General features: G+C 40.3%; 1 protein-coding gene across 3 annotated transcripts; it reads right to left on the bottom strand.

Moving 5' to 3' along the window:
* Positions 1-306: 306 nt before the first annotated feature.
* On the bottom strand, positions 307-11,559 carry tmem125.L (transmembrane protein 125 L homeolog). 3 transcript variants are annotated; one of them, XM_018258294.2, is made up of 2 exons: positions 10,993-11,559; positions 307-2,772 (listed from the first exon to the last, which is right to left on the bottom strand). In XM_018258294.2, exon 2 carries the CDS (start codon positions 2,363-2,365, stop codon positions 1,715-1,717), a length of 651 nt encoding a protein of 216 aa, XP_018113783.1. In that variant the 5' UTR covers positions 2,366-2,772; positions 10,993-11,559; the 3' UTR covers positions 307-1,714. The 3 variants fall into 3 exon arrangements, with proteins under 3 accessions (XP_018113783.1, XP_018113782.1, XP_018113784.1); XM_018258293.2 differs by having other exon boundaries at positions 10,984-11,551; XM_018258295.2 differs by lacking the exon at positions 10,993-11,559 and adding an exon at positions 3,426-4,025.
* Positions 11,560-12,028: the final 469 nt, after the last annotated feature.

The raw sequence follows: 12,028 nt of genomic DNA, 5'->3' as shown, positions 1-12,028 counted from the left end.
ATACCACAGCTTACATCATGCATAAAGATGTCATCCAGCTGAATATTGCAGCCTGTGGCATAAGCAGTTAACCTTTAGGGCCAGGGCACACGCTGCTATTTCGGGAGATTAGTCACTCATGCACAAATTGCTTCTTCTTCAGGCGACTAATCTCCCCGAACTGCCTTCCTGCCGGCTAGAATGTAAATCGGTTCACTTTGGCTTTCCGAAGTCGCCCGAAGTTTCCTCGTTAGGCAACTTCGGGCGACTTTGGAAAACGAAGCTCTCCAAGCGCCATCTTGCCGGCGATTTAGATTCTAGCCATTAGGGAGGCAGTTCGGGGAGATTAGTCGCCCGAAAAAGAATCGATTTGTTGCTGGGCAACTAATCTCCCGAAATAGCAGCGTGTGTCCTTACCCTTAAGCTGAATTTTGGTATCTTGTAGAATGTCCAATCCTTAGAAACATATCAGCTTGTCTTAACATAATTTATAGTTTTTTAATCAGCTTTTAAATTTTCCTTTATTGTCCCCAGCAGCCAAATTCTATTGCTCTGTGAGGCTACAATTTTATTGTATTGGATTTTTTTTATTACTTATGTTTCAGCCCTCTCCTATTTATTTCCAGTCTCCCATTTCAGACCACTACCTGGCTGCTAAGGTAAATTGGACCCTAGCCATCAGATAGCTGCTGAAATTTCTAACCGCAGAGCTGTTGAATAAAAAGTTCAATAATAATAAAAAAAAGACACAAAAATAAAAAATGAAGACCAATGGCAAATTGTCTCAGAATTTCACTGCCTACATCATACCAGAACTGCCCTTTTAAACACTCATATATCAGTTGCATAAATAGAAAGGAAATGAAAATGATGGAATAGCAATGTGTAAGGCTAATATTACACATACTAAAAGTAAAAAAAACAAAAAGGAGAGACCGCTCAAGCTCACCGCTCGTTCCTCCCTTTGCCAGGTGCTCAGTCTCCAGTGTCCCCATTGTATCCAATAACAAAACTCAATATAGACGGCACTTCTGGACAAACTTTAATATAGCAGGTAGCTGGACAAAACGCGTTTCGCGATCAAATCCCTTACTCATAGGAACCTATGATTAAGGGATTTGATCCCGAAATGCATTGTTTTTTCCAGCTACCTGCTATATTAAATTTTGTCCAGAAGTGCCGTCAATGTCGAGTTTCTTTAATATTACAGATACGATAGTTGTTTTTTCCTGCCATTGAAAAAACTGAAGATTATGTCCCCTACCTCCACATCTATGTGTCCAGTGACAGAAATGCAATCTACCTGTCACTGTGCACACAGGGTAGATATCAGCTAAAAAGGTCCTTCCAGCACATGACCTTGATGAGCAATGGTGGATTGTGACTTTTAGCCCACCTCATATTAACCTTACTGGCTTCATATTTTGTTACCATAGGTTAGAAAATTTCCTAGTTAGAAAATATGCAGGGAGAACATGTCAGTTTCTAGTATAGAAAATCGTTTTTTGAAGAAGGTGATAGGGTAAGCAGGTTTAGCATCACAAATATGTTTACCATGAAAATCCTTCTTATTATTCTGCATCATTTATATAAAGAAAAATATTGTATCGTTCATTGTATGCACATCTAAAGCAAGGAGCCACAAGTCACAGACTCTATGTACTTTGCCTTTTGTTGGCTCATGCAGTGTGTGCAGCTCAGATAAGTTTATTGTTTTGGTTTGCTGTACTTTTGTTTAGATAAGGTTGGCCATACTGGAGGTTGTATTCTGTAGGTGTGTTCCACTCAGTTGCCCGGAGATAAAGAACACATTTATGTTCCTGGGATGAAAGCGACTGGAGGCACAAGATTTGCATATTATTACTATCACGTATATCAAAATTGCAAAAAGCATAACAACCCCAACAGTTATAAGTGCCACTCCTACAGTGTGCATGGTGATCAGTACTGTAGAGGACCCGGGTGTTTCTCCAGAGAAAGACAATACAAGAAGAGCTACACCGCATGCAAGGATAATAATTGCACTGCATACAAAAACCACAGTGTCTGATAAGCCACCACTTTTCAGCATGTCAATGTGGTCACGTCTTTGAACACAATGCATATCCTGCACAGCAGAGCTCAGTAGTTGCTTGAGTAAGACTAGCAGGGCTAAAATGCATAATGTGGCCCCTATGGCCATCCTCCATTCTCCAGAGCGACTGGTTGTGGTGGATAGGAGTACAATACCACCAACACCACATGCTAAAATAAGAAGTACAGCCAGGGTGTAGCACAGTACTGATTTGACAGGCTGTCTGAACCACCAGAGCTCTGTGTGTTCCTCTAGGATATCATTCTGCATCCTTCTTGGATCGGGGGGAGTCCTCGGTGGTGCCGTCTCCATCTGTAATGGCAGAGACTTCAAACTTCCAATAGGAGAAAATCCAGAGCCCCAAGATTTGTGCAAAAGCTGGTCATTAGAGCCATGTTTGGTGTTGCAGAAAAACCCATGTATATAATTCCATAAAGTTATTCCCTTCTACAGCCTGATAAGCACACATTTCAGGAACGTAGTTAAAAGGATGAAATAAAACAATACTGGAAGCAAAACCTATTGGTGATGGTGATCCAACTTAACTGAAAAACACTGACATAAAGTCATAGCTCCTTTAGACAGGGACAGGAAGGCACATCCCACGGACAGGAAGATTACAGAAATTTAGCGTCACAACATCCCGATCTCTTGTGCTTCCTTCTTTCGACTGCTGTATGTTCATAGAATATGGATTGGCTGTCAAGATTAAGTTTCACCTTTCAGAGAGAGAAAGGAAAAAAAGTAAATAAACCGTCCAAATCGAGTGTTTACAGCAGTACTCTTTCGGACGCACGGGTTACTAGCATATTCATGATTTAACAGGGTGTTGACAAGGAGACAATGATTTTAACAGGGTGATTTCTTTTTTTTTTTTTTTTAAAAACAACACTTTTTTAATGCTTTACCATATGAACCTAACAAAATGATTACTGACAAAATATGTATCAACAGTGATATTTAGACAAATGTTGTTGCTGCTTAGTTCAGTGATTGCTGTTGGACTACAGCTCTGAGATGATGACAATAGGTCAATAGATAATATCTCTAGGCTGAGTTACAGAAATGATAAACAAATAAAAAAATATACAACCCAAATAAAAAAAAAAATGAAATACCAAGGAAAACTCTTTTTGGCTATGGTTATTTGATTTTAAAATCATGGTGATAATGTCATTGTTCTATTCTCATCATATTATAAGTACAAGATAGGTGTCAGCTATAGGGCGCCCCTATGTCTCTTCACATTCAGTCAGAGCATTGTCACGGAAAGTGGTTAATGTATGGAGTGATTAGACTCTAACCAATCAGACACGAGCTACAAGAGCGCGAGGGCTAATAATCAGCCATGGAAGCTCCGGCACCTTCTTACCTTGCATAATGCATCGTGTGAGGGAGACTGGCTGGGGGGACAGTGCAATAGCGGGTGAGTTGTTTGTCCGGCGGTTACAGGAGGGCAGAGTACACGGCCGCTCTGCTGTTGATGCTGTCACTGTGTCTGACTCTTGTCACCAGCTGGTTTCCCTGTCACCAAGTTTCTCTGGCCCTAGTTTGACAAAGGAGGGGAGGGGCCGCGTGTAACCCTGTGTGTGCTCTCTAGTGAGCGAATGGTGATATTGTCACTGTGTCGCTCTGTAGTTATCGCGTGTGGGGACACGATTGCTTGCTGGGGGTCAGCCGGGGTAAGTGGCATGTTAAATACAATGTTAGAACGTGGTTGATGCTTTTCAGTGCCTCATGTTTGCAGCCCTGACGTAAAAATTAGGATATAGGTTCGTTTTTTAGGTGCACATAAAAGCTGCCTTGTTGCTTGCATGAGTAGTGGCGTTGCATGCATACTATACTTGTGTATGAACCACTGGCCATAGACCATATGGACCTCCTAACATTTTGGAAACAAATCTTTGTGACCACGCCCCTTTTCCCGACCACACCTCATAATTACCATGCCCATTTCACAACATTTGGCAGGTTATGAAAGTTTGAACACATTTCTGTAGTTTTTATGTTTTATTACAGTTTTACTAATCAAGGTGAAATGCCCTTTAAGCTGTGGGTCTAAGGTCTTATCTTATCTAAAACGGTTACATATGTATCTTAAGTATGTATTCTGGGCTCTCTGCCAATAGCCAATTACGTTAGAAACATTGTATCTTTTTTGGCTGTTCAGCGCAGAGTACAGTACAAATGACGGACTGCGGGTTAAGCTGTCAAAAGCAGGGCCGGTACTAGGGGTAAGCAGAGTAGGCATGTGCCTAGGGCGCAAAGCTCGGGGGGGGGGGGCGTCAGGCATGTACCTGCTCTGTCGCCTATCCCATGTCTGGTCCTGTCTCTCGCCAACTGCCGCTGGTAACTATTGCGTGAATGAGCATTGTAGCGCAGTTTCGCGCATGCGTGCTGGAGTGCGTGCTTTTGCACATGGGCAGTTGAGCGAGCACTGAGCCGGCGCCGTGGTCAGCCAGGTTGCCTAGGGTGCCTGGCCGGGTTGGCCCGGCTCTGGTCAAAAGAGGGACTGTCCCGCTCAAGACAGGACAGTTGGGAGGTATGTATAGACGCACCGATAACATTGTATCAAACTAATTTCCGTAAAATATTCGGTGAGTGTATGGTGGGAGACGAGTAGGGCTGCCACCTTTTCTGGAAAAAAATACCGGCCTTCCTATATATTTCTCTTTTTTTCCCTATTAATAACATTGGGATCAACCATCATTTTTACTGGCCAGGCAGGTAAAATACCGGCAAGGTGGCGACCCTACACCAACAGACTGATATTGTCAGAAGTAGGGATGGGCGAATTTGACCCGTTTCGTTTCACTAAAAGTTCACTGGCGGCGAATTGTCGCCGACGCCCATTAAAGTCTATGGACGGCAACATTTTTTTTTTGTCGCACGTCTTTTTCTTTTTGACGCACGCAGCCATACAAGTCTATGGGCATCAATTCTGCGGCGATATAATTCGCCCATCCCTAGTCAGAAGACTTGGATATTGGTCGGCTCGTCAGTTCTAGCTGTGCAAATAGGTCCCTGAGTTATTTCTCAGTGATTGGGATAGAACAAATTTCACTACATATTAGAGGTGGAAACGCCATAGATAGACTTCTAAAACAGGAAGCAAAATGGATTTTCTATTTAGAAACAAGACAACCCACAGGAATGAATGCAGATTATACTGTATCCTCCTTTGTTTAAAATTCTCTTCTGCATTTGAGGAAATCTGTCCCAAAAAAATGTTTCTAGTTTCTAATATATATATATATTTCTAATTTCTAAACAATAACTTTAGACTTTAATAAATTTTTTCTGTCCAAATAATGTGATCTGCAATTGTCACCTTGGCTATAACACTGTGTAATGTACTATATATAAAAAAAACTATCTTACTGCAAAAAGCATTTTCTTATGGTATAAATACATATGTTTGTTCTGTAACTATGTCATTTTATTCATTTTTACTTGTAAATTCTATTTGTATTTACTTCTTTTGGATAAGACAATCACTTATGCTAAAAGCATTCGGATTGGTTATCCAGAACACTTCTCTGATTGGTGTTTTTCATTTAAATATCACTGGTTGTACAGAGTATCCTTAGCCTATGACTAAGTGCCCAGAAGGCACGAAACACGTAAGGCCACCCACTAAGATGTTCCTTTTTGTATAATAAAACTTTTTTATTTGCATCTATTTTTGGAGTGAAGTCCAGTTTTTGTGCCAGATTACCACTGATATCTATACAGCTCGTCAGTTGTCTGGCCCGGAACAATTTTGATCAGGCACAACATTGGCCATTGTTAGTACTGAATTGTCAGATAAATGTAGAATTCTATTCTACCTGTATATTTAACAATTCAGCTGTACACGTGTGAATTAAAATCAACAATCTTTCTTGGTAAGATTTTTTCCTTGTAACGTCTATGGCCATAACTGTGCATGTTCTAAAGAGCCTGGGAGTCATGGTAGGCAGGTCTAATTTTCAAAACCAGCCAAAGTCTGCTACAAAACCAGACCAAAATTAGCCAAGAGGCACTTCAAAAGTAGCCTAATAAATAGCACAATATGCGCAGTGAAAAAAGGTCTAAAAAATAAATGAATACATGTGAAAATATGCCTTTTTCAGATATTCTCATGAAGCAAAATGGGACAGATTAGCCAGCACCAGTCACCAGGGCCGTAACTACAGAAGGGGCCCTGGTGGTATAGGGGTCCCTAATACATATACAATTTCAATAAATATTGGTAAAAAAAAAAGGTCAAACTCTAGACATTTTGGTGACCAGCAGATTTTTCTGCCCCAGAATTGACTGAAATTGAGTAAAGTTCTAGGAAAATTTGAGAATGCTTAAGAGGGATGGGAGACTGTACAGAGTCCAAAATCTGGTAACTCCCTACTTCTAGACAATTCAGTCCCATTGCATGATGGGTATTGTAGTTTTAGATTCAACTTAGCAGTTGGCAAATCGTTAAACAAAAAGTACATTAGCCAACATGCATTGGGAGATGCAGGCTTGGCATATTAGGGCAAGAAAAAACTTTGGCTGGTTTCTAAAGAACAAACCAGGCAAATGCCCAAAAAGTAGCCCAAATCCGTACCTTGGCTAGTTTGTACTTTCAAACCCCGCCGGGGCTTTAAATTAGTAGCCGGATTTGGCTGGAAAACCGCCAACCTGGCAACCCTGCTGAGAGTGCCTGCACAGGGGTATGTAGTATGTGCCTGGATGCAGACCACATGCAGACAGGCACCCAATGATAACTAGAGCTGATCCATTGGTTGCTGAGGGGCCCAGTGGCTGTGCTGGGTGGTGTTCATTTTCTGTATATGTTTGTTAAACAGGGCATCATCTTCTCTGCATGTATTACCTATCTGACCTGGGTGACTGTCACTACCATTTGTTGGATATAACTTTTGTATGATTGCTGACATGGCCAGAACATCATCTGATTTGTTCTTTTACTACTGTATTTAATCTGAATGGTTAGTTGCAGGTTGAAAGTTCGTTCGTATGATATGAGGATGAAATCTGTACATCTATAGCCAGCTTTATTTAGTGATCTGTAGATAACTGGCATTGTGCTCAGGGTATTCCGGTCACTGGTACTTAAGGCACCAATGAAACACCTTGCCACCTTTAGTATACATGATGATGGCGACTGTAAACACTGTTTGCTACAGACTACTTCCCATGCTGTTGAATATGAAGTATTGTTGGCACAGAAGAGGGGACAGGGAAATTTAACTGGTGAATGTACAGAGTAGGTTTTTAGATTGTTGTCCAGCCAATCTCACTGGTAATACATCACAATGGGTAAAATGTTATTTTCGCATTAGCTGTTCATTAATTATAATAAATAGTAATTGTAATTACATGTATTTGGTTTATTGGCTTCAGACATTAAAGCAAAAGGGCACAACTTATTGTGATCACAGAACTTTCCTCTTCTACATATTTTGAATGTTGTACCAAATGAGTTACTTTTGACTTGGTTTATGTATTAAAGTCCGTATGCCAAAAACTCGAAAAATTCTTTTTTTTTTACTATAATGGGGGGATGTGTGGAGAGCAGTTACATCTAAGGTAAAGAGGAGGGGCAGACAATATTTGATTGACAGCTGAGATTTTTAAATGAGCAGCTATGAATGCTTTAATAAAAAATAAAAATTGGATTTCATGCTTTATTTGAAAAGGGCTTTTATTATACAGCTTTTTGTGTCTGGGTGACAGGTCCACTTTAACTGCATAAACGAAAGTTTTAAAAAATGGTGGGGGTCAATTGGTTTGACATCCCTTCGTGACCTAAGTTGCTAACCTTTCACTTAGCCCCATTTTCTTGTGACCCATGGCATTCTTTGCAGCACTTTGGGATTGATGCTTACTCTGTACTGTACTGCACTGCTAGGAAGATGTACAGTATTCTGAATGTGCTCAACTCAAGGTGCTACAAGATAAGTTTGAGAAGTATGGCACTATGACCCCCTAACCACCCCCAACCTAGTGGTACTTACCCCAGCCAAAACTCTGATTAATGTCCTAGTAGCAAAGAGCCGGCTGCATTGATCAATGAGGCAGTGTGATCCTTTACTTGGCTAGAGTACTGGTTTCATTTCATCGCCGCTGGGCTGGGATGGCTTTGGGGTAACTTTTCTCAGGAAACAATGAGCTGCACATTCTTTCTAGCAATGCTTACTCATTCCTGTGGCTTTTCATAGGAAAAGGGAGTGAGTGGGCAGGTGTTAGGCTTATGGCACACGGGAGATTTGTTGCCTTTTCTACTGTGGGCTACAAATCTACCTGAAATGCTTTCCCCCCAACAAGCCCCAAGGTGCCACGTATGTTTTCCCACTTGCAATTTAGCTAATTGCTGCGATTAGTTGCCCGTGGTAGCGAAGATTCAAACGCGGGTGACAAATCTCCCCATGCGCCAGTAGCCTACGGTATGTATATTCTTTAAAGGGTATGGAAAGCTTATTTCGCTAGGGGCTGCCAAAATGTTTACAAGCCCTTTATATTTATTTATATATATATATATATATATATATATATATATATATATATATATATCAAAGATTATTGTGAGGCCCACAAAGAGACATTGTCAAAACGTAATGCTTAATTATTATTTTTTTACTTATTGTGATGAGCGCTGTGATGATACCTTAAAGCTTGTGGTGGGAGGAGCCTCAAACATCCTATATATGGTTGTGAGAGACTTGAGGTAAAGTGTTCCTAATAAACCTGGCGTGACTCAGAGCCGCTCCTCCGTATTTGTGCACATACCTCTGACTGACCTCTGTCACTGTTTGTCACGTATTTGTGTTTCCTTATCACTCAAATAATAAATGATCTATCTTGTGCTTATTTAATCACACGTGAATTTGCTATAATTCACAACTGATTACAAAAAAGAGTTCATTTGAATTTATGCATTTTCCAATGCACACCATGAAAATGCTCAGCACAGTTGGGGTGGGAGGCCAAATAAAGTCTGATTGATATATTAGGAGTAGGGATAGATTATTGTGTGCACGATGCAGAGTGTGGGGTGAACAGATGGGGATTGCAGCAGTATTTGTGTCCCACCTAATCTGCCACATGTGCAAAAACCTTCATATATTTGTGTACAGTGTAGTTTTATGCTTCATAATACATATAAATATTGTGATAAAGGGCTGTAAGACTGATGGATTGGAGAAGTCGGGCTCTTTACAAGCCAAGACAGAAGGATATTCAGTTAATTGGCTGCCAGGTCGTGTAGTGTTTGCCCGGGTTTAGCATTCATGCGTAGTATGTTAACAGCATTTTAAAGTTTTAGTTGCTGTATTTTCTGGCACCAGGAAGTGTGAAGCTGCAACTAGAATTTATGTGTATTGTACATGTTGAGTTTCAGTAGCTGTTCTGGTCTAAAGATGTTCCTTAGGTTTACATGGGTCACTATTTGCCATTCCCCTGAGTTTTTAATTTTGCCCATGTTAAGCAGATGTGCGCATGCACAGTGTCAGTGATGAGTGCCTGGATGCACATGTGCAGTGAGAATACAGCCGCAGCAGAAGGGGCCTATGCACATTGTATAAGTCTGTGGTATAAGTCACTAGGTCACACCCACAGCCCCCCCCCACAAACAATTTGTGCTGGTCAGCGTCTTTACTGGTCTAACATGTAAAAGGAACAAAAAATAGTGTGCCCATTTCGTTAGTACAAGCTAAAATCTAATTTGGTAATGTTTTTATTATTTGTAATAAGTTTGATTATTATTTTTTTACTTCCACAGGTTAAATAAGAAGGCACCAATCCTGTCTACTAAGCAGAGTGGCAACCAGTAGGAACTCAAGACATGGCTGTGCAGTTAGTAGAAGTAGTAGTAATAGTAGTGCCTTCCCTTCTCAAGCTCCATCTCCTCTATACCTCATGGCCCTGATGGTCAGATCTGTTTTCTATGCTGAAAGACAGTTTTTGAGTTTCTTCGGTAGGTTCTAGAGTAGCAATCATTTGTGGGTATAACAGTCATATATATGGTTTTGGGTCATAATGAAGCTCCACTTAATCAGGCGCTTTTATACATATACCCCAACACCTCTGTGTAATAATGCTGATAGGACCTATGTAGCCATCTGTAGAAGTGAAGCCATATTATCACTAGTCAAATGGTCTCATTTTCTATTAGCTTATTCAGTGGCAGATGCAGAATCTTACATGTGCGACACAATTGTGTGAAAATGCTAGGCATGTAAAGAAATTGCCCCCCCCCACATGGCAGTCCTTATGATGCAGATGTAGCTTGTGTGATATCTACGAATAAGTGCAAGTATTGTGTGCGCTTCACTGAATTTTTTGCTCCTATATGCTAGAATATTATTTGGCACTGTGTGATAAAGCAGGATTTCAGGGGGAAATTGACTTGTAATACCTAGCAGATTGTAGCAATTTTTGCTGTTTGGTTCTTTCCCACCATTAGTAAATAAGGCCCAACATTTCCTGGAAACAACCGCAGGTTCCTATTTAATGTAGTGTACTCCCATGTTTCCCATGCTTTGTTATACAGAAAGGTAGAAAGAAGGAAATACCTTTGCAAAAAAATACAGTAACTTTTCAAGGCTTAAATAAATGGATATTTTCAGCATTACTCCAGTTTTTATTTTGCTACACATTGCTTTTCAGGACAGATTAAAAACCTTATATTTATCTATCATGTTATCATAGTATTCTTAAAAAAAAAGCCATTTGTATGACTTTTGCATTTTCCAGGCCTCAGCACCCTACACTGTGACAAATCAAAGGCATGGTTTGATCAATGTTTAACATTTCAACATTGACACTGCTCAGTGCCTTATTAACACTCCCATTACCTAAGGGTAAGAATAATTTTTTCGTACAGGCAGTATTAGAGGTTGCACTGTTGGCACTGTGAAAACCTCAAGCAAAATGAAGCGTGTCCTTACCTGTCTCACCTGTAGCTGGGTCTTGCCAGGAGCGGAATTCTCTGGGTAGGGTGAAGCCAGGAAGAACAGAGTAAGTTCCCGAAAAAAAAAAAGAGAGGCCGTGTAACCTTTAGGAGCCTCCTTGCATTCCTTCCAGCTTTTCAGTACGACTTGTTTATTCTGACAACTACACAGGTGGAAATTCTATCTCTTCCTCTTCAGCCGAGCCCTTGTCTCTGATAGGTTACGTTCACTAGTGACAGCAAACGTGAGGGCTGGTAGATTCCCAGCAAGGTGATATGCCTGCTCTACCTGCACTGCTATAGAATGCAAAAGCCTCAGATCAGGTTTATCTTGGTACTAAACAAGCACAGTCTTTTTAAGCTGCTGTCCTCCTCCCCCTTCCTTTTGTTCTCACTTGCTCTACCCCTTTTTCATTACCATTTTATATTTAACTTTTCTTCTCATAAAATGTATTGATTTACAGCTGTTTCTTCTTGAGTGCTTCCTTATATGCATGTAGAGGTCATTGTATGGCACAGGGTGGGTGGAACAATTTACATAAAAGATAACAAACCCAGTAAACAGAGATAAGATGATAGAGAAATCCCTTATAGAGCTGTAGATAGCAAGACACTTTCTCCACCCGTTTGGGGACAGTGAGAGCTATGTTCCCACACACTGGTTATCTCATGTTCGTATGTGACAGATAAACCCAAGATATTGTAGAGAACATGACATAATCACAAGGTTCTTCTGCGATGAAAAACATTAGATTCATTGTCAGCTCTCAGGGCAGGCTTCACTAATCACTTGTTTCAGTTTGTTGCATTGCTTGTCTTATATGCCCTGCCTATTTTAGAAACAGCTGTGTAAAATGTTGCCGCTTTTTATATAAATAATACATATTTTAAGCAAAATGGAAATTGTTACTAATAAGAAAGTAGTTACTAATAATAAGAAAATATAATACAATTTAGAAATCAGTTAAAGAATAATTAATTCTGCAGAGATTCTCTAAAAATGTCAGATATTTGAAGATGAATTTCCAGCATGTAAAAAAAAA

This window comes from Xenopus laevis, chromosome 4L, assembly GCF_017654675.1.
Source record: "Xenopus laevis strain J_2021 chromosome 4L, Xenopus_laevis_v10.1, whole genome shotgun sequence".
NCBI classification, from domain to species: Eukaryota; Metazoa; Chordata; class Amphibia; order Anura; family Pipidae; genus Xenopus; species Xenopus laevis.
This window is presented reverse-complemented; position numbering and strand designations above follow the sequence as displayed.